At 35.7% G+C, this 26196-nt stretch overlaps 4 protein-coding genes across 4 annotated transcripts in view; all 4 read left to right on the top strand.

The window, feature by feature from the left end:
- Nucleotides 1–5236: 5236 nt before the first annotated feature.
- The window catches only part of LOC136799225 (arf-GAP with coiled-coil, ANK repeat and PH domain-containing protein 3-like), a 36696-nt gene continuing 15736 nt past the window's right edge, over nt 5237–26196 (top strand). Inside the window, exons 1-5 of the mRNA XM_067055909.1 lie at nt 5237–5345; nt 11850–11954; nt 12226–12381; nt 13880–13993; nt 19362–19454. Coding sequence (XP_066912010.1) covers nt 11853–11954; nt 12226–12381; nt 13880–13993; nt 19362–19454 — 465 coding nt within the window. The 5' untranslated portion in view covers nt 5237–5345; nt 11850–11852. The remainder of the gene's footprint in view (nt 5346–11849; nt 11955–12225; nt 12382–13879; nt 13994–19361; nt 19455–26196) is intronic.
- LOC136799228 (ribokinase-like) overlaps nt 6690–26196 on the top strand; it is an 89597-nt gene continuing 70090 nt past the window's right edge. Inside the window, exon 1 of the mRNA XM_067055913.1 lies at nt 6690–7098. Within this exon, the coding sequence (XP_066912014.1) occupies nt 7070–7098 (29 nt within the window). The 5' untranslated portion in view covers nt 6690–7069. The remainder of the gene's footprint in view (nt 7099–26196) is intronic.
- On the top strand, nt 14645–17601 carry LOC136799202 (uncharacterized). The gene is made up of 2 exons (XM_067055888.1): nt 14645–15730; nt 15912–17601. The coding sequence occupies exons 1-2, from the start codon at nt 14710–14712 to the stop codon at nt 16637–16639; spliced, it is 1749 nt and encodes a 582-aa protein (XP_066911989.1). The 5' UTR covers nt 14645–14709; the 3' UTR covers nt 16640–17601.
- LOC136799178 (P2Y purinoceptor 4-like) lies at nt 24088–24723 on the top strand. Its single transcript, XM_067055863.1, has one exon. It carries the CDS (start codon nt 24100–24102, stop codon nt 24721–24723), a length of 624 nt encoding a protein of 207 aa, XP_066911964.1. The 5' UTR covers nt 24088–24099.

Below are 26196 nucleotides of genomic sequence, written 5' to 3'. Positions count from 1 at the left end.
TCTGTTTGTCGAGAAAATCAAGATATAGCCACACAGACCACATCAAAATTGCATGCTTGTCACTTAAATGATAAATATCTTGTTATATCACAAAGTTCTGTATCTCTTATCAGCTAGAACAAGCAATAAAATAATTTCTATTCGTGATTCACTTGATTGCATCATGCTTTCGCTTCCGTTAGATTCCGGAGAAAAATTGTTTCGGCTTGGAATCTGAGAATGCAAACAAAAAAATCATTTTTCAGAATATAAGAATTTACTGATGTTTACACATAAATCAAATTTACATTATAATTGAGTTTCCATAACTCGATCCTTGATAATTTCGAATTCTTCTTTTGCTTTGACATTATTTCAGACCATAGTATAAGAAAGCCGCGGCTGGAATGAGTACAGCTGAATTTCTGTTGTTCTATCTATGTCATAAGAACGAATTTCTTTATGGTTCAGTGACAATTTCCATTGTCAATTTAATTTGACTTTTAACAAACACCCTCGTTAGACGTAATTTTGCTCATAAACGCAAATCTCTTGATAATTCACGCATTCATAACATCAAAGTAAAAGAAAAGACTCTTGGTTTAAAAGTACTGGAACGTCATAATGTCAGTGCTTTAAGAACTTGAAGAAAATTGAGTGCCTCGAAGTGCCTTCCTGATTATTCTGAAAAATCATTACTGGTATTAGTTAATAAATATCCAAGCTGCATTCTGTGAAAATTTCATTCGAAAAACAACAGTATTGAGGTGACAGCAAACATTCAAAGTTTAACATTTGAAAATTAGTTCTTTTAATAAAATGTGTGTTATTTGCTCCTAAATTTATAAATATTTATTTGGAATTTATAAAAATATACTTCCAATAAGGTAATAAGAGAGGATAATTAGAAAAAGTTGAGACTTGAAAAGTAATTGTTCTTCAATTGAATATTATGAACACTTTTAAGGTTAAGGATTTTGTTAGTTTCCACTTGGTTCTTATAAACCACGGAGACAAAGATAGAACATCCATTTACGACAAAAACAATAGCGTCATCATTCCAGCCGCGGCTTTCTTATACTATGTTCAGACCATTGTAGCGAAGTCTGCTCTATAAATCGAACACACGTTTTTTTATAAGAACACATCCTAAATTTTCGAAGTCTTCGGATGTTCTTAATTTTTTCAGTTTTAAGCCTAAAAATGTCCTTAACATGTTCTTATTTTGACCATTTTACTAAGAAATATGGTGTTTTTGAGTCCACAAAGCCGTAAAATGTTCTTAACTTATTCTTAACATTTTGGCTTTCGAAGCCTTGTGTTCTTATATAGGTTGTTCTTAGGAAAAAAACACGTGTAAATCGATAATATCAACTCTCTCAAATAGCACTTTAAGTTATGACCCGTTGTCAGGTCTAAACGCGTATTCCCGTGTCTGAACCACTGAAGGTTAGAACGATTGAGTTTAAAGCATCAAAGGGCTAGAGACATGAGTCTAGCAAGAAATAATGAAACCTTAAGACCAAACTCGTCCCCGTGTATCCCAGGCTTCATTTACGTTACTGATTGATACCAGAGAATATTCCGAGAATATTATCTAAAAAAAAAGCTGATAATACGCAGGGAATAAGATTCCCTTAAGACTGATTTGCGCTGCATTTAGAATGACGAATTGAATCATTGCTTTTGAGTTTTGTTTCCAATCCGAGAATTTGAATCACTAGGCCAGGGCTTTAAAAATTAATAATTAGCACATTCATCGCACGGTGTGTCACATTCAAAAGTTTATTATATACTGCAAGCAAAGCACGAGAGACCAGACCACATACATTGATGCAAATAAACTTCTGTGATTTATGTTAAGAATGAAAATTCGAGCGGATATTTTCCTATATCTCACATACTTATATCACGGAATTAGTTTTGTACGTATTGGCTCCCGATAAATCATAACCGTTATTGCTATAAATTTCATCTGACATAAATAATTAAGTCTGTGTGTATATTTATAGCATTATAGTTAATTGGTTTGTTTTGCTCATTATTTATTGTAAATTTTGCGATAATCACAGATATATACATAGTGCGGTAAGGGGTCTGATCCCCCTTCTTAAATTATCCTACCTTCTTGACATCCCCCCTAACCTTCAAAAATGCCTATCCCCAAAGAATTTTGGACAAATATATGGTGAAATATCTTAGAGAGAAAGCGAAATAATAAACTTCTTTCTTCTTTTTGACTCAGACTACTCTAACAGAAAACTTCATTTCATAAAGACCAAACTTTATAACCTGTGCTTGAAAATAATCTACAATATATATGTGAGCCCCTCTTCTATAACTATCCCCCTTCCTTGCTACCCCCCCTTTTTTCATGAAAATTTCTGATCTCCCCTTCTTCAACTTTTCGGAAGGTGTCATCCCTCCCTTAAGAACTCCCCTCCTTTCTATGTAATATGTAACACGAACTATGTCTCTATTGGCTTTTAAATTAACCCTTACAATGCACTAAAAAAGAGGGTATTTTTAGGTTCCTTCCATACCATAACTCCCTTTTTCTGTCCAAAAAATTACATGGACCAAGCGCATACATGTTATTCTATAAGAACTGACTTTATAAGAACATAAGGGTTGGATGGCCAAAATGTTAAGAAAAAGTTTTAAGAACATTTTAGCACATCCCCTGTTAGCTTTGCGGACTCTAAAACACTCAAAAAATGGCGAAAATAAGAACATATCAAGTAAAACTCAAAAAGTTAAAATGTAAAAATGGTTATCTTGTTTACAACACTTTATTCTGAGAATAATTCAATTTTGACAAACATATAATTATCAGAGATCTTTGGTATTGACCACACGTTAAACGGTTTTATTAAGATCTCGTTTGATGAATTGTATGAATAATTGAAGACAGAGTGAAGGTTACATAAAAGTTGATTTCCTGTTTTTCGTTAGTGTATCGATGATTTGCCCCTAGAAACGTCGTTGCTATTAAGTAGACTATGCTATAATATACCCCGTGGCATAGGCATAGTGGGACCCCCAAAAATGAAAATGAAAGAAAAGGTTATTTCTACTGTTTTAAAAATCATGACATGCCAACTTTTAGAATATTTGAACCTTGCTGGTTATAAATCTGTATTCAGATCTTTATCGTATGTTGTTTAGATAAAAAAGTTACAGCACTTCGAAGTTGGTCATTTTTGGCCGTTTTAGGTCTACTTCAAAAAAGGGCTGTAACTGTTTATCCAATCCCCTATCCAATAAATATACACAAAATCTGAGCAAAGATTTGAAATCAATAAGGTTCCAATATTTATAAAAAATTCACGTCATGATTTTTATAACAGTAGACAAAATGTTTTTTAAAATCTTTTATCTCTTAGATTATTCTCCTTGGAAATATCTTTCCAACGGTGTATAACTTTTTAACATAGCATGAATGGGTGGTACTGAAACAAGGTCAACAAACGTGTCCATATACTTTTGAGACAACCTCTAAATGTTGATTGGAAAGAATTTTGTATTCTTGCAATTAGCGGTGTCACTACCATTTGTTGTTACTAGTTATGTCCTAATTCCGAAAAGCGCTAAATTAACCCAAATACTCTATATATTTTGACCTTGATTGACACAAATTAACCTTTATTTAACGCTGCTCGCACCACTTATTGCTTCACACGTCTTGTACCTCTCAATAAGAACGCTGGACTGAGACCGCCATGAGATGGAAAGATCAGACGCTGTCATACTTGTCAACGCAGCCAACGCCTTCAACAACATCAAACGAGAAGCCCTGATCCACAATATCAAGTTTGTCTGTCCAGAAATTGCAACATATGTTACGAACTGCTACTCCAGCCCAGATAGACTTTTCGTCGTTGGAAGTCTAGAAATAAAATCCCAAGAAGAAACCAAGGAAATCCACTCGGTATGGCTATCTACGCTGTGGGTGTTACACCGATGCTTAACATCCTCTTCATCGGTATAGACAACAATCACAACCAAATGGTCGCCTTCGCCGACGATATCACAGCAGCTAGATCCTTAGACGCACTGAAGAAATGGTGGGATCATCTATCCTCGAGATCGGTCCATCCTAGGGTTATTATCCACAACCAACGAAATCTATTGGCTGATTGTTAAACCCGACCAACTTGAACAAGCACAGGAAAGGTTTGCTGGCACCGAGATCAAAATAACATCCGATGGTGAACGGCATCTTTGGGCGGTGATTGGTACGGATGAAAACAAAAGTTAGTATATCAACCAAAAGATCGACGAATGGACCTAGGAGATTAATCTTCTAGCTGAAATCGCAACAACCAATCCAGCTACCAACATAAGGTGACGTACTTCCTACGCACCATCCCAACGATCAGTGACGAGTTGAAAAGAGTCGATGAAGCAGTGCGGCACCGACTGATTCCATCACTAACCGATAGACGCATCATCAACGACCAAGAAAGAATAATGCTTTCCTTACCTCCACGTCTCGGTGGAATGGGGCTGAAAATCTACGCCGAAGAATCGAGCCACAATCACAGAGATTCGATGAGTGCAACTGCAGCACTGCAGAATCAAATCCTTCAAACGAATGTTGGTGCACCCGAAGCAAAATCCAAGTCTCGTCTTCACAACGAACGGCAGCAACGTCACCAGGAAAAGCTATGAGCTTTCTTGGAGACAGCCGACATCAATACCAAACGAACGATAAAGACACTCAATCAAAAATTTGTTTCATTACATCCAAACTGCTAGAAGAAGTGTGCGTAGATGTAAGAACTGACACCCTATTAAACGAACTTAATAACGAAGATTTACCAAGACATGCAAATGGCTACTAGCTGAAATGGTAGCGGACAAAAAACATGACACTTTTTCAAAAGTTACTAACAGCATTAGAACTATTATGTGCTTCTCGCTCGTTAGATCTACAAGTTACAGTCAGATGCATCCGTGGATCGAGAGGTAGAGTAGGACTCCCTCAGGATGAAATTTGATTTTTTTTCTTTTTACATAATTCTAGGCTCCGGGATACTAAGTATATTATAAAATATAAGAAATTGTTTAATATCAACTTGTGTGTAATTTCTGTCGTATATTACGTTCAGAAAATGCTTGTGAACGGAAAAAAAAAATTATCTCTACTTGACGTTACGCCCGAAACTACGCCTAGCCTACACCCCCATCGCTGCGCCCCGCCATGTAACCCGTTCGTAGCGAATGGAAAAACCGGAATAAACGGATTATCGCAACATAACAAAGTTCTCAAAAATTTTAGTCAGCCAGTTCCAATTTTTTGGAAAGAGGTGAAACTGGAGCAGGAAATAACGAAACATCTCCACTGATCAACTTCAATTAATGTAAGATCTTTATTTTTTGCCATCATTTTCCTGGCCAGACGACCCATAACAGAATCCCCTGCCCAGTTGGCGACGGATCCTGCCATCATGCATTTGCCATCATAGGCGGATCGTTGAAAATTGTTTGGTTCCCGTCATTTCGACTTCAAAAAGTGGGTCGGTCGGTCGGTCGGTCAAAAATATTTTTTTGTACATACATACCATCTTTGAGCCCCATAATCATCACGCAACATCTTGATTTTAGAAAGTGATGCTTCGCGCGCGAGCGTGGTCTGCTTCCACGAAGGTCCGAATTATGAAATCGGGCCTTAAAAAATCAGGAAATCATGGATAAACCGGTTTTTGGTTCACTTTCCGCTGGCGCGCCGCGCTCGCTATTTCGATTTGAAAACTTGTAAACACTGAGCGCGCAGACGACCCTTGGACATGGCCCGAGAATTCTCTGGCCTCTTCGGGCCATGTTCGGATGTTCGGGCCGAGAGACCCTATCAATTCTTTTGGCCCGAACATGACCCGAGTCATTCGGGCCATGTTCGGGCCATGTTAAATGTTAAATTGATTCAGCATGTCCAGTCAAACAAAATAGTACAAAATAAGATTTGTCTGTTATGTTTATATCACTCAAAAAAACTTTACGAGCTTCCCGTGGACACGCTTCAGTTTAAAACCAGGACCAGCAGTGCGTCTCAAACCGCGATATTTCGAGAGCACGGAAGCGCGTCAAAACACCAGCTTTTTTAGAGTTTTGTCTCGTTTACCCAAACGCTGCAATCCTGCGTAGGCTTTGGGCTCAAGACTAGAACCCCCAATACGAGACATTGGCCTGACCGAAAAAAAATCATCATCATCAATTTTGTTAATTGTCAGAGTCGTTTACTCACTGGAAATACGCAACTTTCTGAAGTTTCGTTTTTTTTCGGTTGTGCTTCATTTTAAAAATAACGAAGATGAAAAGTTACCATCAATCCCGCGAGTAAAAGAAAGTACTCCGACTAGTCTACGAAAAGTGCGCTCGCGCGGCGAATAGAATATCTCGCAAATTAATATATGCATAAAACTGACGAAATCTTTTCTTTTTTATGCTTAGGTGACGTCACCATCGATCCTGACTCGACAATGGAGAACCAAATTTGGCAATGTATAATTATTACGAGCGGCCGAGAAAGTTTGTGTGACGCAAAAATTGCGCGATAAACGAAGCCCTAGAAGAACGCCCACTGAAAATTGAAACCAGGAATTTATTGAATATTTCACTAATGAAGTATCAAACTTTTTGTTTTTTGTAATTATTATAAATTCATAATTTTTAAATACTATCTTTTGAATGTCAAAGGACAATTAAAGTGAATTTAAGCTGATTGGGTGGAAATTGGGCGGACGGGCGTTTTGCACGTGCCGAGATTGGAAATTAAATGAGAGTAAAAGACGGGGGCGTCTTAGTATGTAATATTAATTCATTATTCTTTTATTTTTATTTTTCGCGAATGAAAAATGAATTTTTGATTTTTGAATTAAGGAAATATAGTATCATATATTGTATTTGATTGTCAATGCCAAAAGATATTTACGAATAATCTGCTGTGTTGCTTCGCTATTTACCCCCGGATTGTTTTAGTAGGCACTTCGGTCACGTAAATAAAAACACGTGTATATGTTGAAGCCGACTGTGGACTGACCGCAATTGCAATTACATAAATTATTGTGGAAGGGAGCGCTTGAGACGAATGTTTGGGAAATCAAAAAGACAACTTTTGTGAGAATGTTGAGTTTTGTTTATATGGCTGTTTGAGACGCACTGACCAGTTTACTAGCAAATATTTCCATCCTAAGTATATTTTATAACTATGTTTTCATACCAAATAAGATGTTTAATATTTATATGAATTTACAACATTCATATATTTAATATAATTAAGAGAAACCAAGTTTTTCTCAAAGAAAACGTTAAAAAAATTCAGTCCTGAAATTACACGCCTGTTTAAATCATGTTTTCAAAAATTGGCCCGAGTGTGGCCCGCGTGTGGCCCGAACACAGGCCAGCTCGGGCCATACTCGCGAATTCCAATAAAAGTTTTGGCCCGAGAATTCTCGGGCCATGTCGAGGGTCGTGCGCGCAGAGGTTGACAATTAGGAATCCAGAAGTGGCAAAAGGAGTCTCCGACTCTCCGACTCTAACTTCAGAGTAAAAATCAGGGTCGGTCGGATGTCGGGAACCAAACAATTTTTAGAGATCCGCCATATCATAAAGAAGATTTCCTTACATTTCCTTTCCCAGACAATCTCAATCGAACGGAATCGACAATCGAACCAGTCGAACCAAATCAAACGCAATCGACCGATTGAAATTCAATTGTCAAACGCAATCGAATCTCAATCGAACGTCAAAATTCTGTGTAATATTTGATTGGTTCGATTGTGTTGTTCAACTGGTTCGATTGTCGTTGCTGATTGTCGTTGTTGTCGGAAAAAGTTGCCCGGTTCGGAAGCTTATTGTTGATCGGACAGTTAGTCACACTAGCGCCCCGCCAAAATGCGTATCAAAGATTAATGCTGCAAAAGCGCTATATCGTTTACCTGACTCTCTCTCAAGCAAAAAAATGCACGCACCACAAAACTTCTTAAAGGGATTCATGAAAAAATAACCAGACCATCTCAATCGAACGGAATCGACGATCGAACCAGTCAAACCAAATCGAACGCAATCGACCGATTGAAATTCGATTGTCGAATGCAATCGAATCTCAATCGAATATTACCGCAAATTTCAGATTCGATTGATATTCGATTGCGTTCGATTGATGTTCGATTGCATTCGATTGCGTTCGATCGTCGATTCATTGACCCCTGGATTGTTCATCGCATAATTTCTACGGGAAATCGAAAGTAATTTCATTCCGCTTGGGATGTTTGAGAGCTTGGATGTTTGGAAGCTGCAAGAATAAAGCCAGACGATCTCAATCGAACAAAATCGACGATCGAACCAGTCGAACAACAATCGAACCAATCGAATATTACCCAGAATTTTGACGTTCGATTGAGATTCGACTGCATTCGACAATCGAATTTAATCGGTCGATTGCGTTCGATTTGGTTAGACTGGTTCGATCGTCGGTTCCGTTTGATTGAGATCGTCTGGAAATAACCCAGCGCTTTTTAATGAAATTAACATTCTCAAAAATTATGAAAAATTGCCTAAAATTTGAGCCACAGAAGAAACGATTTGAGCCAAGCCAACCTTGAGAACTAATTTGAAGATCAACTTCCCAAGAAAAAGATCTACGGTGGAGGCGGAACCCACCTCTAGATCCGCGCACTGCCGGGTAGGCTATTTCCCGGAAATTTTGCCGGACCTCAGACACTGACCCCTTTACATGTGTGGAATTGTTTTTACTTTAGCGTATGAACAAGGCCTTAAAAATCGAAGCGCTGTCTCGGGAATTGAATGACAAACTTTGGTTGGTTGATTTTGGCTGCTGCACATTTTATTTTGTTTCAAACTTTCAAGTTTTAATTAATTGTCTTGCGAACTTGATTCAGGTAACTCTCATCCTTGTTGTTCAAATACATCCTGTAGATTACTGATGTTGTTTTTTCTGAAAGCTGGATTTCCTATTGTGACTAACTGTCGGACCATACTACTTTCTAACTGCCAAAACAAAGATGGCGGCAAAAAACTCCAGACGATCTCAATCAAACGCAATCGAACGCCATCGAACATCAATTGAATGCAATCGAATATCAATCGAATCTGAAAATTGCGGTAATGTTCGATTGAGATTCGATTGCGCTTGACAATCGAATTTCAATCGGTCGATTGCGTACAATTTGGTTTGACTGGTTCAATTGTCGATTCCGTTTGATTGAGATCGTCTGGCCTCTCGGACCACACTGGGAATTTTTGCTATATTTCCTGCAATAGCCTTGCATGAGATTGGAAAGGGTTTTCTCTAAAGATTCGGTACAGAAAATCTTGTGTTTGCTTATATATACAGTGAGGCTGGAACTTTGATTTTTGAGGATTTCGGTTTTACCAGTTTTTTAGCAATTTTTGCGTGCCTCGCTAACCCAAATCTTGCAACCTCCTTATCTTAAGGAAGAGTAAAATTAGAGTTTCTCAGACGGCCATAGAAAATTGTTCTGTTCGTGCCAAACGCCAAACTTATTTTTCACTTTTTCACTTACTTTTGGTTTTTACATAAATCCTTTTTGACCATCTCGTAGACAAGCTTGAAGTCCTTCTTTCAGTTTGTTTTCACTTTATTTGAAAGCTTCTTCTTGGAATAATAGTTCCGCCTTATTTTGAGCCGACTATAGCATGATCCTAATATGGGAATGCGGTGGTGTTACAATTATCTCAATTTGTGTTTATTTTTTTAAATAAATAAAATGGTATAGCGTAAATTTAAATATAATTATGGCTAAATAAAAACTTAAATGATGGCAGTTCTGTTTTTTCCTCAAACTCCCACAAAACATTTTTTTGCAGACTTAGCTATTTAAAGAACTCCCATACAGGCTAAGCTTAAACTTCTATATCAGGATTAAAAACTTGGCTCTTCTTTCCTTACCTCTTTTATCTTTTCCTTAACAACAATACAATGCTGATGACAAGTTGACACAACACATTGACAAGTAATCCCTGAGAGAAGTTTATATTGAAATTTGCAACAAAAACGAAAGTGGTCTCTTCTACTGATTGTTTTCTGGCGCTCCTTTGCAGCTGTTTATCAAATTTCCAGCAATGAAATTGCTGCATTTCACATGGCCCTTATTTCTGGCACCCATGGCCTCTCAGTGCCTAAAATCTCACCCTTCATATTTTTGTTTCAATCCGAGATCCTAAGGCTTAGGTTTTTACTCATCTTCAATTTTCTGAAGAAAGCAGGAATTTGATGCCAGAGTAAGATTGTCAACAAAGTGCCATGAAAAATCAGAAGAACTTTTAAATAAAAATACTTTCATTTTGAAGAATTAGTGCAAAAAATTGAAACATGGAAAAGTTTTATTTTTTATTGGTTCAATCGAAATAGGGGTTTGGAAAACTTTCTATGTTTGGTTTCTGGCACAAACCCCTGTAACTATGGGCAAGCACCCCGTTTCTAAGAAAAATTGGCTTGAAATCAAAAATGAAACCACTGCACTGCACTCCAAATCCTGTAATCTTGATATAGGAGTTTTAGCCTATACTGCCATAGGAATTTCGATACTAGACGTACACCCCGCTACGGTTTCACATACTTAAAATAGATTTAGAAAAAAATAGATAAGTAGATAATATTCAATCATGGAGGTATAAAGAGAAACAGGAGTTGAATGTGTCGGTAATTGGTCGTTAATGTCTTTGGATTTCTTTTATAAACTTTATCAAAAGAAATTCTAAGCTCGCCTGATGAAATAAGACTCTTAGTCTTAGTAGAACTCAAGATTGCTCTGAACATTCTTACTATCAGTATTGAAGATATTAGCCTTCTAATATACGAACATTAAATAAAAGTTCGTCCGCGAGTAGAACTCAAGATTTCTCTGAACATTCTTACTATCAGTATTGAAGATAATATACGAAAATTAAATAAAAGTTCGTCCGTGAAACAAGTTTATACGTTCAATTTCGTTATCCGTTAAATTTTGTTTTGAAAAGTTATTTTCTCAAGCAAGAAAATGAAAGGTTCTTTATAAGCACACATGATTTCAGACTCAATTTGTAGACATAAAATAAGGTCACTGGAGAATTTTGGAGGAAAGTATCAGGCAATAGAGTTCACCTTAAAGAAAACATTGATCGAAAAATCTTGTCGATTGAAGAGTTTACAGCCCATTTTTTAGTCCAAATATTTTTTACACTGATGTCAGAAACAATGGATCTCGTCTCAACTAATTTTTAAAGCTTCAATGAGCCAATAAGATTTCACCTATGAATAAAAAAGCTCATTATTAAGAATGCACGATATATGAGTTTATGACCATGCACACATCGTAACTTTTTTAATATTAGGGCAAGCTTATTTACAATAGCATACATCTCCTGTTTATTTATACCTCTATGATTCAATATACTTTTTGTATCTTTCAGAAAGAACACTTATAAAATGAGATAGCTTACCATTGTCACACCCCTGTATATAGATCATTCTATTGTGGGTGCAAAATAAGGTGGAAACTAGTCTTTGAAGAAGAACACAAGAAAAAAGCCTAATGACAAATAGATGTATTTTGTGGTTAACAATTTGATCTTGTGAAGATGATAAATTTCTGCAATGCATTTTTCTCAAAACGACAAAAAAATCTAATTTCGCTCTTCCTTAAAGTTAAAAAGGATTTGGGTTAGCTAACAGTATACAAAAATCGCTAAAAAGCTGGTAAAATCATAATCCTGGAATATCAGGAGGTCCAGCCACACTGTATATTTGAAATTTTGACTATTAATTTTACGAAAAAAGATTTAGTTCAATTTTACCGTGTATAAATTTTAAAACTATTGAGGGGTTTAATCTTTTTATTCTTTAGATAATGGCTAAAACGACACCGCCCTTTCCAACATTCGATTTTGTTTTAAATGATAGCCCAGTTTGCCACCAATCACTGAGACATTGGGGAAGGAAAGCTTCTGAGGTTTGTTCACTTAACATTATCTGCTAATGTATATACGCTCTTTCCTTCTGTCGACTGTCTTTCAAAGTTTTATTTCTTGGTTTTTGATGTCGGATAAAGGCTGATATTGATATCGTATCAAGTTGAAGCAATTTTTGACGAATCAGTTAATTAAAAAAAAATTAAACGAATGTCCAGATAACATCCTTTGATTACCGCACCGTACCCACCTCCCATAATCAACATCTAAAACAATCAATAACTGATCATTACATCCATTTTTGTTGTCTAGATATCAGCAACTGTCAATCAATTGTCATCAGGCCTGGACGAGTATAAAGAATCAGGATTGAAGCATAATGAAGCTGGTATAGCTCTTGGTGAAGTTATGGAGACTGTATCAAAACTGTTCAAAGGGGATGAAATGTTAGAACAGCCATTCACTAAGGTAGATATTTTATTAGTTAGAAAAGATTGAATGTCTGAATTTAGATGACAATATGATTTAGCAGGTTAAAGTCATCTTATTAATATCATTTTGTATACAGCTGATGAATGCTTGTCATCAAAAGCGATTTAGAATACAAATGAAATAGAACGTTCTTGAGCGTTTAGGATGGTTTTGGAACGTTCTACAAGCACTCATAAGAAAAAGAAATTGAAAAAGAAAACCTTATACACATTTCATTCCAGAAAAACTGTAAAACACTTTATACCAAGAAAACTTTAAAACACTTTATACCAAGAAAACTTTAAAACACTTTATACCAAGAAAACTGTAAAACACTTTATACCAAGAAAACTTTAAAACACTTTATACCAAGAAAACTTTAAAACACTTTATACCAAGAAAACTGTAAAACACTTTATACCAAGAAAACTTTAAAACACTTTATACCAAGAAAACTTTAAAACACTTTAACCAAAAAACTTTAAACACTTTATACCAAGAAAACTTTAAAACACTTTATACCAAGAAAACTTTAAAACACTTTATACCAAGAAAACTTTAAAACACTTTATACCAAGAAAACTGTAAAACACTTTATACCAAGAAAACTTTAAAACACTTTATACCAAGAAAACTTTAAAACACTTTATACCAAGAAAACTGTAAAACACTTTATACCAAGAAAACTTTAAAACACTTTATACCAAGAAAACTGTAAAACACTTTATACCAAGAAAACTTTAAAACACTTTATACCAGAAACTTAAAACACTTTATACCAAGAAAACTTAAAACAAACACTTTATACCAAGAAAACTTTAAAACACTTTATACCAAGAAAACTTTAAAACACTTTATACCAAGAAAACTGTAAAACACTTCATACCAAGAAAACTTTTAACACTTTATACCAAAAGAACAATATTTTTATATAAAGAAGAAAGGGAATAGACGAAGCTCTATTCATTCAATTAATTCATTTATCAATCTTTCATTTGAAACATCTTTAACTTAAAACAAACTTAATTTTAATCAAATCTGATAAACGACTGTTTTTTAAAAACAGTTATTCAAAGGGTATGTACTCTAGATGTCAGTGCAAACCGAATAATAATCAAATGAAAATTGCTAAAACAATCATATTAAACAATTTACCTTAATAAATTTCGCTTGATAAAAGCGATTTATTTTGAAAATTAAAATTCAACCCTTTGAAATAAATTACATCAAAGAACTGGTGACAACTAATAGCATGCTGTGAAAGCAGCAACAACCTTTATAAAATTACACGAGAAAATAAAGGGAACAATTAGCAACGTTTAGGAACATTAAAAAACGTTCCCTTTCGTTCGTTTTAGGGACGTTCCATTTTATTTGTATTCAACGTCGCTTGTGATGACACATTTTGGTTCATATGCTATTTAGGTCTATTATAATATTGCTTTATAGTGTTTAGATTTTTCAGCCAATCGGTTACTGTCTTTTTTTTTCATAGTTTGCTGATGCTTTGAATAGGATTGAATGTTACAGAGACATGTTCTTGAAACAAACCGAAATGCTTGGCGTTGAACCGTTACAAACGATGGCCAGTGAATTAAAAATCAAAAAGGTTTGTACGTTTTCCCTTTTTTGGAGGGTTGGTTATAAAGGAAATACTTCAATTGTAACGCCAATTTGCGCAATTGTATTTTGTGCAAAATAAATTTGGTGATTTTTTTAGATGTGGGAAAATGTGGGAACCTTCTTTCTAGTATAGGGGAATTAGCCAAAAAATCAACCGAACCTTAAAAAAATTGATATAAAGCTGAAATTTTGCACAGAGTTCAGGGAAGGTGTCAGGAAACCCACATTAAAACCCCCCCACCTTCAGCACCTTGGCATCTCCAGTTATGACGTCATAATCAATGATGACTGTCACATATTTTGGTCAAAATTCAAGTTGTCCAAATATGCAAGTTTTATATATCAATCGATCGCAAATTGAAAGCTGAACAACTTTTTAGCTTATGAAAAATCCTAAAAATGTACTGAATGTGAGTAAATTTAAGGTCAAGGTTGATGACGTCATCAGGACAAATATCCTTAAAATTTACGTTTGCCAAACATGCAAGTATTATATATCAATCGATCGTAAATTGAAAGCTGAACAACTTTTTTGCTTACGGAAAATCCTGAAAATGTACTGAATGTGAGTAAAATTGGTAGAACCTTCATGTTGCTAATTGCATAATAGACAATAATCGGTAGTTATCATTTTGATTTCATGGTCTAAAAGAGCTTAAATTTGATTCTGTCAAACCGACTGAAACAATATCAGCTGCAGAAATGACTCTTGATTTTCTTTGGCACTCAGCATGGTTCTTTGCGTCATCTAAAAGTCCTTGTCCAAACTGGTCCGGTTTCATGATGCATGCCACATCACAAAGCATAACTGCATACGATGTAGCTTCCGTTGACTTTCTTCCTATCATCGATTTGAATTCTTCAAACGAAAGTTGTATCTATTCAACACTTCTTTTTGTGATCGAAGAAGCAAAAAAATCTAAAATTCCAGTACCTGTTATCACATTTGATCAGCCATTATGGCAGAAAGCTTTGGGTATCATCAAGCTCAAGAAACTACGCATTGTTTGTCGATTAGGAGGATTTCACACCCTAATGAGTTTTCTTGGAAGTATCGGGAATATTATGAAGGGGTCAGGTTTAGATGAGTTGTTTGAAGAGGTTTATGCTGAGGATACCGTCAAGCATATTAATTCTGGTCATGCCGTTGCAAGAGCAATAAGGGCACATCTTCTGGTACAAAGTGCTCTTATCAACCATATTACATGCACTTTAGTCGACCAAAACAAGTTGGTTATTGAAGATATCGAGTCATCGTATAAGAAGGCAATGGATGAAGGCTTCACGAACGACAATCTTGTGACACTTAGTGAATCCAAGGCCATCAGAGATATGGAGGAGAGCATTGCAACGTTTTCAAACACAATGTCGGAAAAATCGCGAACTACAAAGCTTTGGTTATCCTACATCAATTATATCAAAGTGGTAAAAGAATTCATCGTTGCTGAGAGAAGCTGTAATTGGCACCTTCATATCCAATCAATCACCAAGATGCAAAACCTATTCGCAGCTACTGGTCATCGAAACTATGCAAAGTGCTCACGAATATGTGTCCAAGAGATGGAGAGTTGGACATCTTCTAATGGATGGCTTCAAGAACAGTTCGAGGCCGGACGACACGCAGTGAGACGATCAAACAGATTTTGGGCTGGTATTTGGTCAGATTTGGTAACAGAACAAACGTTGATGAGGTCATTAAAATGTGCTGGTGGTTTGACGAGAGGTATTTTAATTTATATCGTGAACACCAAATCGAAGTTTTCTTTGACTGTGCTTTTTAGACATAATTCCAATCGTATGTAAAATTCAAATAATGCAAAGGTATTTAAATCATTAAAGGTATGGCTGCTGACCCAGACATACGATCTCTGAAATTAATTCCGGTCAAAAGTTCTTTCTTTAAGGTAGAGGATTCGGTGAAAATGCCCGTAATCTATGGACAATGAGTGTTGGTTTCACCGCAACAGTCCATGAATCAATGATACAACTTTCAGGCGTTCAAGGTGGACCAAGTGATCAAAACGTTGAGATGGGCAAGAATCGACGCATCAAGGATACAGAAGACTGCCAGAAATTTTTTGATTGGATCGAAGTAAGAAATTCTTTCAACACGGTCGACAACAACTTACATTCTCTTTCAACCGGTTGTATATCAGTGATAGGGAAAGATAAAGTTAATTGTGACGATGCAGAAAGTGTTGGGGCGAAAATACAAGGTCAATTGAATGATGTCATTTTCACCGAAGCTAAGATATTGAAAAAATATCTTATTGTTTCTCTCGAAGCCCTCACGAATGAGTCCCTCGATATTGGTTGTAAAGATCCTGTGATTGTTAATCCAACTTTGTTGTTCACCAGACTGGCGGCCATCGCAGAGAGGGAAGAAAACGTCGAGCAATATTTTGATTACGAGCTGAACCACCAAGCTCTGTCTCTCTTCAAAAATGGACTGATGAGAAAGCCTGATAAAGCAGCTTTGAAAAGAAGTCTCCTCCAAGATAAAGATTCAACATCAACTAATATAACACAAATGCAACATGTTCTTGATGGAGGAGCGTTACTTCATAGGGTTCCGTGGTCAAAAGGGATGAAGTTCAACGAAATTGCTGCAGCTTATGTTGGTTTCGTCTGAAAACAACGTACCGTACCCAAAAGATAGATTCCTTTCAAACAACCATAATAAAAGTCAGCCCATCAACCTTCTCAAAAATGCTTTTCAAGCAAAAGGCCACACAGTCAAAGTTTGCAAAGGTGATGCTGACACAATGATTGTAAAGGATGCATTAAACTGTGCTGAAAATGATAAAGTTGTTGTGGTAGCAGATGATACCGATGTGGCCATTATGCTCCTATACTATTGGAAGGAAGAAGATCATCGTGACATTTTCCTTTTACAAGTAAGTGCTGGAAAATGTTGGAATATCAGAAATTTGTCGGGTAAAATCAAAGACATCAAAGATCACCTCCTTTTTATTCAGGCTTGGTCAGGATGTGATTCTACGTCAGTGATCCATGGAAAAGGAAAAGTAAGCTTCCTCAATCTTGTTCGTAAATCAAAGAATATACAATCAGCTTCAGCAATAATGATGAACACCTGGGCTGAGAAATCAACCATCGGCGATGCGGCAATCAACGTATTTATTGAATTGTATGGTGGTAGAAATCAATCTAATTTGACACAAATGCGGTAAGTTTCAAATCAGTAATTGAGATTAGTGCTTTTTGGACAGAAAATAAGCAGGTTACTTTATTGAATTCACTTCTCGTTAGATTCTTTCTTAATATTGCAATTGAGAATCTCTAAACATATTGTCTTTTTCCTTTTAGCTACACGAAATACAAACAAATGCTAAGCAACGGTGTTATTGAACCTGAAAAACTCCCACCATCTGAAAGAAGTGCCTATTTTCATGGACTAAGAGTTTATCTCCAAATCATGCAATGGCTATTATTGGATGAAAACGACGACTCTTTCGTACCAACTGATTGGGGATGGAGTCAAGCTGTTGATTATCTTAAGCCGATTGCTACAGACAAGCCTGTTGCTCCGCCTGAAATCCTCCATATAATCTGATGCAACTGTAAGACTACTTCGAAAAAGGACAAACATTTGTTCTTGTAAAAAGAATGGCTTAAAATGCATGTCTTCTTGTGGTGATTGTCACGGGGAAGATTGTAACAACAAAAGGGTAAGCTTATAACCGAATAAATACAGCTCTTTCTGAACTAAAACAGTGTTTGTAATGGTTTAATTGCAAGTTGACTTTGGATTTTATGAACTGATTTTATTTACCTTTTATTTAAGCTAACGGATGAAAATCAACACCGTGAAGGTAGATTTGACGAACCCAACCATCAAGAGGACAATGATGTACACAGAAATGTTTTTAATGATATTTTTGAATGAAAAAAATCTTGTTAAATTTTAAGCAAATCTTGTCTCAATTTTATGTAACCTGTTAACCTAGTCTTTAAAATTAGCTAAACTAATTTGTTTTTGACAACAAATAAACTAAATTTAACTACCCTTAGTATTTTTACCCTGATGACGTCAGAGGGAATGTTCCATTTTACTCACATTCAGTACATTTTCAGGATTTTCCGTAAGCAAAAAAGTTGTTCAGCTTTCAATTTACGATCGATTGATATATAATACTTGTATATTTGGCAAACTTGAATTTCTAGGATTTTTGTCCTGATGACGTCATTGACTTTGTCCTTGATTTTACTCACATTCAGTACATTTTCAGGATTCTTCACAAGCTAAAAAGTTGTTCTTCTTTCAATTTGCGATCGATTGATATATAAAACTTGCATATTTGGACAACTTGAATTTTGACCAAAATATGTGACAGTCATCATTGATTATGACGTCATAACTGGGGATGCCAAGGTGCTGAAGGTGGGGGGTTTTAATGTGGGTTTCCTGACACCTTCCCTGAACTCTGTGCAAAATTTCAGCTTTATATCAATTTTTTTAAGGTTATGACCTAATTCCCCTATACTATTCCGAAAAGAGGAATATTTAAATAAAACACTTTGATCTGATCTAAAATCAGCTATAATGGGTAACGTCATTTCAGTGTAATATTTGCCCCAATGTTGAGAAAGTTATATTTTCCATCAAGGGAAGGGGTGAGGTACCCTCTGAACGGAGGTCTCTGAAATCTCGACAAAAATTCACAGAAGGAGAGTCTAATCTCCTCAATATTTATCTTCTGGATGAACCGATTATTACCAACCAAAATTCCAAGAACTGAAGTCACTGGCCGTTTTTGGTCCTGCCACAGGTGCCAACATTTTTAAGAACCCTCACCTTTTCGAGGATTAGAAACAGGGATATATTAAATTTAATTTATTTTGAATCATAGGGCGATATAATTTTAATTTTGTTCACTATCTTTTTTTGACACAAAAAAGCTCAATTTTTTAAAACCCAATTCTCTAATTACACTTTTTTTTTATAAGAACCAGTAAATTTTTGTTGAGGCTCGGCTGTTCTTATTTTTTTGGCACTTCGAGCCTCAAATTGTTCTTATCCTGTTCTTATTTTTAGGGCAAATTTGGGGGTATTTTTGGGTTTGAACCCTAATTTCATTAATTTGGCCTTTATTTTACCTAAAACTCAGCAACTCCAGGCTCAGGATTGTTCTTAAATTGTTCTTATTTTTTGGCATTTTTGAGCCTCATTGTTCTTATAAAATTGTTCTTATAAAAAAAAAAAGTGTATTGAGATTTTTAACACCTCAATTCAAAATTGAACAACAAAAAGTGCTTGGGATTTTCACTGCACATGAGTTTCATTGACTGTTTTAAGGTGTGAATTGACAAAAATTATTTCGTTTGTCTTATAGAAATGCAAATCAAAGTTAACAAAGGCGAGCGAGAACCTTCACATATCATGGGACAAGTTTGCTTCCACTCCACACGTCTCTCATCTGTCTGAGGTATCAAAATCTTAGTAAAATCTGTATTACAAACCCTGAATATTTCAGAATATTTGCGAGTCTGAGAGTTTTTGTTTTTTTGTGTTTACATATATGGATTCAGAAGCTCATACTTTTTTAGTTGGTACTCATAATTATATATTTCTTGTTAACATCCACGTTCACTAAAATCTTTCCTACAAATAGTCGTATTATTTTAAATATCAGTTTTTGTTAAAATTAAAGTAAACTTAACAGTGAGCTGGTAGTGTTCTTATCCCTAACTAAAATATGCAAAGTCATAATTTCATGTCTTGAGTTAGTCATTAGAATGGCCAACCTAAGTCATTAACAGATTTGGTCACTAGTTTTATATATCATTATCATGAGTGAAATACTGAAACTCTAGTTAGTCTGTGTTCTTTAAAATTTCAATTGCAATGAAATGAATTTCTTGATAAAATGGAGAAAAAAAATAGTTGCACTTAATTCTCTATTGTTTGGGAGCGGTGAAAGTTCCGGTGTCCTCTCTCTGAGCAACAGGTATTTCCATGTCGATTCTCGGCTCTAATTTTGGGGCTTCATGTTGCGAGGTATCGCAATTACTAGCCGTGGTATTAACACGTGGGTTGGTTCTTCGGTACAACTTGGTCAAAGTGTTTCGATAAGACTTGTCCAAGAAAACGTACGCGAAGGGATTCGCACACGAATTGATATTGGAGAAGAGCATTCCTAATCGTGACAATAACAATTGATCGATGCTTCCACTTTTCTTTGCTAAGTAGAAAAAACTACTGAGAAATGTAGGGAATCGACAAGCCAAGAATATGGAGATTAAGATGAGGACGTTTCGCGAGACGGATGTAACTACGGCGTTGTTGGTTTGACCGAGTGCTCTGCGGTGAGATATCTTCATGTGACGGTAGATAAGTGCGTAGAACGTAGATATGGCGATCATGCTTGATAGGGCCACGATTTGGTTAATGATAGCAATGCCGGAAAAGGATCCAGTGAACATCAATGAGGGTGATAGAACACAGAACACGAGACAAATGAAGATTGAGAAAACCATTCGATGATTTTTGAAGATGCTTTGATATCGTATGGAATGGTTGATTTGGATATATCGATGCATGGCGATCAAGAAGACGACCATTGCTGGATACCACATGAATGTACCTAGTAAAACAAGGTCAAGCTTAAACTGTTATTAATCTGTTGTTAGTATGGAACACTTTTTCGTCTATATTTAATAATGAAAATTAATTGATTTCACTGGATATCGACTAGATAAAGCCCCTTAACGCCGATTCCCCATGAGTTTGCACAGCGATCGCTTCTGTTTTTTTCTTACGAGTAAATATTACGTCTTTTGACAAATAGCGTAGATAATTTTGCGAGTAAAGTGATCGAGGTTGTGCTTATGAAGACCTGTCTTTTTTACAGAGGTTATGGAGGATAATTAATCAAACAAAGCTTTTTTATTAAACTTTTTCCTACCTCCCAAATAAATGTGAACCAAATGTATTGGATGGGTTCTGGGAAACGAATTTGTAGCATAAACAGCTTGAAAAGGTGCAACAACCATACAATTTACCAAATCTGATAAATTCAGGCTTAATAACAACAAAACAGAATTCTTCGTCTTGGCTTCATGTTTCTTTGTTTTCCATAAGCAGTAGAGAGAAACGAAATTCCCAAGTGTTCCAAGGATCGAGCTTATTGAGAAAAAACCTCCAATGAGACGTTTTGTTATTGGTTTAAACAAAAGTGAAATTCTCATTTTTTATTTGTTTTCCATAAATGTTGGCCAGCTTTGTCGAAAACTGAACCCCCTTCAGAATGCTTACAAGGAACTTCAGTCTATAACTTTAGTACAACTTTTAAGTTCCTTTGGTATAACTCAAAATATTTGTTTCCTTTTTGTTAACTTTTTTCGTGGCATAATAAGGTTTTATTTCATCACAACATCCCTTTTCTTCACCACGTGAAAAATTAATATCGGACTTGATTTGACGGAAACTCGCTACTTCTTTTTCAAATTAAATTATGAAAATTGCATTTTAAAAGTGCATTTTTTTTCAGGTTTCTATCCGAGCCCAGTTTAAACAATTATTTTGAGACCTCCTGTTGTTTGAAATACCAATTTAGAAATAGCAGAAGCCTAATTTACTGTAATTGGGAAAAGCTCCCAAAATACAAACTAACCGCCGCGACCTTTCTTAATTATGAGTTTATGGTTAACTACTATGAACAGTAATTTGATTTGTGGTGGGAGGTATACAAGGTTTCTGACCCTTAAAACTTTTCCTTAAAATAAAAGTGTTCAAATGTTTTATCTCTAGTTTTACGTAAACAGTTTAATTTTCACTCGATATGAAAAATACTCTCACGTTTGGCCAAAATTTTGTGAGTCTGACTAGACTTTGTTAAAGATCAATTTTTTTTAGAAAATTATTTACTTTCCCTTTAGAATATACGAAAATTCAATTTACCCTTATAAACATCACCATTTCAAATTTCGACCTATTTCCAGCGGATAAAATTGTCATTGCCTTGGAATAAAATTTTGAAAAAACTTACTATTTACCAGTTTACGCCCGGACAAAAAGTATCGAGTTTTTAGTTCATAGCATTGAGTAAAAAGGTTCGTCTGTTTGTGTTATCGCCAAAATTATGAGAAAGTACTCCATCATACCAGGCTTATTTAAAACGTTTTTTTTTTTAACGTATTAAATCAATAGCCCTTTTTGGACCTACCTCGGAGGTCCTTTAAATTAACCATTGTCTGTTTCTGTTTGTTCGTTCGTTCGTTCGTTCGTTCGTTCGTTCGTTCGTTCGTTCGTTCGTTCGTTCGTTCGTTCGTTCGTTCGTTTTCGTTCGTTTCGTTCGTTCGTTCGTTCGTTCGTTCGTTCGTTCGTTCGTTCGTTCGTTCGTTCGTTCGTTCGTTCGTTCGTTCGTTCGTTCGTTCGTTCGTTCGTTCGTTCGTTCGTTCGTTCGTTCGTTCGTTCGTTCGTTTGTTCGCTTTTCTCGAGATTGGCTCATTAGTTTTTTCTGATTTTTGGCACAAAGGTGCAAAATAGTGATGCCCAAAATGTGACGGAGCCCGATTTTTGAGAAAATATTTTTTTTCCATTTTTTGTTTAAATCAAACTACATAATGACGGAACAAATGATCGGTCGCTTTCGCTTTCGAATTCAATAGAAAGGAAACGCAATTTTGATAGTTTTGGCTGAACCAGATCAGATTTTTTAGTGTCAGATGTGATGTATAGCCTCCAAAGTTTCTCTACACTTATACATACGCTTGATCGCAAATAGCTCTCGGTACGGCTCGTTTTGACGCTTTTAACCAGATTTGATTTCGATTTCTGATTGTTTTCGTAAAAACGCTAATAGTAAACAAAGAGAAAATTAGTTTTAAAATTATTATACTTCACGATCCTAGAACCTCGGCTACTCAATCATGGTAGGATAAAATCTGTTTTTTTCTACCATATCCTACTTTCTCTTGATTTTAATTAATTGTCTAGCATACTAGACAATATAACGTTGTATAACTTATTGACTTGAACATTGAAAATACATATTTTAGATACAACTTTAGGTAAGTGATACTAATCAAATTTACTTTTAATTGTTTTTTGGTAGTGTAGAAGAAAATGAACTTGCTTTTTCTGCATTTTTTGCTATTTATAGTTGTTATTGTTTTCAAATTTCCAATTTTAATTTTCCAACAGAAATCTTACTATATAAGAGATGAGTAGTTTCAATGCTGAAATATCGGGAAACAAACAAAAGACAGAATGACCGTCTCCCTAGTTTTTCAACCGCTTACGAAACTGCTCCTTGGGGCTTGTTTCTCAATAACTTCGGTCGTCGGCACTTTTGGGAATTTCGTTTCTCTTTACTGTTTATGGAAGACTAAGAAAATAGGAGAGAAATCGACCAATTCCCTACTATTGATTCTGACTTTGAATTTGTCAGATTTGGCGAATTGTATGGTTATTGCACCATTTCAAGCTGCTTACGTTGTCAAGCTTTATCCAACTGCTCGGCTCTCGATACATTTGCTCCAAATTTTCCTAGCAGGTATGCAACTTGAATATTTGTAATATCAACATGTTTTTTTTACAAAGTTATTCAAACCTTCAACCGTTTTATTAAAAGCTCATTTAGATAACTTAGAGACGACTGCCATGACTTGATTGGAAGAAAGAGTAACAATGGTAAAATTTAGATTTATTCGCTAGAGAATATGATTTAAAAATATATCCAAAATTGGTGATCTTTTGTTGACTTTTTGACGAAATATGGTCAATATCTGTAAAGATTATTTGCATAAACCACCCCAGTAATGTAGACAGGAGGGGTGCAAAATTTGTGTAGGAGAGCAGATTTTATGACACGGTAATTATCTTGTTTCTAATATGAATAGATAATTAACGTGTCATAAAAACCTAATCTCCTACACAAATTTTTCGCAACTCTTGTCTACACTACTGCACCCGGGCTCACCTCTAGGTTTTAAAATATATCCTATTCCCTTTTTGACCTTGTGTAGAATCGTATATGGATATACCTGACTTAGGAACACAAAAGGTTAAATTACGATCTCTTTTGATCCTCGTTAAATTATTCAGCATTGGCAGCATGGTATCCAGCAATGATAGTCTTCCTGATCACCACCCATCGATATATTCAAATCAACCATTCCATACGATATCAGAGCATCTTCAAAAATCATCGAATGGCTTTCTCAATCCTCATTTGTCTTGTGTTCTGTGTGCTATCACCCTCATTAATGTTCACTGGGTCTTTTACAGCCATTACTGTTATCAATGAAGTTGTCATTTTTACAAGCATGGTCCTAATACCGATATTCTACGTTCTTATCTACCGTAACATGAGAAAATCACACCGTCGCGCACGGGGTACATCACAAAGTACCACGGTATCAACTGTTTCGAGAAATGTCCTCATCTTGATCTCTATCTTCTTGGTTTGCCGATTACCTGGTTTTATGAGCGGTTTGATCTACTTGCTAGCCAAGAATAATCCTGCAATTGATCACACGTTTTCTGCTCGGTTAGCTTCAATCTTCAACCTCCTTAATTCGTGTGTCAACCCGTTTGCCTATGTGTTTATGGATCGAACCTATCGAAAAATACTGGTGAAGTTGTACCGAAAAAGCAACCCATCTCAAAAGGTAGATTGCACCTCCGTTACGCATCCCGAAACAAATCATGTACATATCAAGGTGGAACCAAGAAGTGATATCACACTATAAGAACTTTCTTAAAGATTTATTTATTAAAGACGAGAATGAAGTTCAGAAACTTAAGATGGTGCTTTCGAAAAAGATACTGACAATTTCAAAATATATGTGCTCTCTTTTAACCATTGTAGTCCCAGGGGGGGGGCTAGAATCTACCACGCTGGTTTTCTTTTAGTATATTTCGGAAAAAAACTGTTGTAACGATTTGAAACTTTCTGACTTTTAATAAAATATTGTTAAGAGTACTTGTGTCTGTAAATTTTTTAGAGAGGTCTATCAGGTTTTATGACTTTATAGTGAAACATGACATAAAACCAAGCTAAAGTCGCTTTTACAACTCAAAATTTTTTTCTTGGAAGTTTGTGTCATGATAGAGAACATCTGTTCTATTTTTTATGGTCGTAGCTCTTTTAGATCGAAAATATAATCGAGGATGGTAGATTCTACAGCCCCCTGTGGATACAAAAATAAAAAAAGGTTGGGGTTAATAGGATTAAATGGTTATTTGCAATTAACAGTTGTATAGCTATTCTGTCTATAGATGGAAATCTGGAAATTTCTGAGTAGGATACAGTTTTGTGACGGACCTCTCAGAATCCGAAAACACAAGCAAAATTAGGCAAAATCTCATTTTTTTTGAACAAAGTAGCCTTACTGTCGATTGTGAACAATCCCTAGGTAGGAAATAAAAATACTGAAGAAAAAAGAGTGAATAAAACTTGGATCTGTTTGAACCTTTCCTTTTAGGATGATGGTTCTATTCACTGACCTTTATATACCCTGGACCAACTTTCTCAATCCCTGCCAAGCAAAATCTTTGATCGAAGTTTTTTGAAAAGTTGCACCCTAATGGCAGCACTACTCAATAGCGGTGTAAATGCATCAAGAGCGCTAGGGTCACTTTTCCTCGAATACTTTTGACGATGTAAGCGCCGTTAGATGTTGATTATTAACACTGCAATGGCTTCTTAACGGGTGCCTCTTCAAAAAAACTTCGATCAAAGATGGCAGATATAGCTTGGTCCAGGGATATATAAGGGTCAGTGGTTCTTTCAGGTGTTGTTTCATTTATAAACGTTTTGTGCACAACCTTTATAAACCCTTGACTAAGCTATATCCGCCAACTTTGATCGGATATTTTTTTAAGTGTTACCCACAAAGAAGACATCACATTGTTAAACTTTGCCTAATTTCTTGTGCAACATCAAAAGTGTTCAATGAAAAGGAGATCTAGCGCTCTCGATGCATTACATTGCTATTGAGTAATTAGATAGTGCGGCCATTAGAGTATCACTTTCAAGAAACCTCCGATCAAGAGATTTTGGGATCCGGTTTGAGAAACTGTCTCCAAGGTTCATATATAGCTCAGTTGCTGTATATCATTTTATCAACTTACATAAAGCTGAAGGTACTGCCGTAAGTTGGAGTCTGTTAAATTGCGCGCCCAGCGCCTTCTAAAAAGTGGCGCTCCTTGCGCTCCTTCGC

This window comes from Clytia hemisphaerica, unplaced genomic scaffold (assembly GCF_902728285.1).
Source record: "Clytia hemisphaerica strain Z4C2 unplaced genomic scaffold, Clytia hemisphaerica genome assembly, whole genome shotgun sequence".
NCBI classification, from domain to species: domain Eukaryota; kingdom Metazoa; phylum Cnidaria; class Hydrozoa; order Leptothecata; family Clytiidae; genus Clytia; species Clytia hemisphaerica.
The sequence above is the reverse complement of the archived record's forward strand: the minus strand, read 5'-3'. Positions and strand labels throughout refer to the sequence as shown.

Bases quoted from the DNA above. Each gene is read 5' to 3' on its own strand.
- LOC136799202 (XM_067055888.1), top strand. From the start codon at position 14,710: ATGACTCTTGATTTTCTTTGGCACTCAGCATGGTTCTTTGCGTCATCT. The intron at 15,731-15,911 runs GTATTTTAATTT...TCTTTCTTTAAG, and splicing joins TGCTGGTGGTTTGACGAGAG to GTAGAGGATTCGGTGAAAAT.
- LOC136799178 (XM_067055863.1), top strand. From the start codon at position 24,100: ATGATAGTCTTCCTGATCACCACCCATCGATATATTCAAATCAACCAT.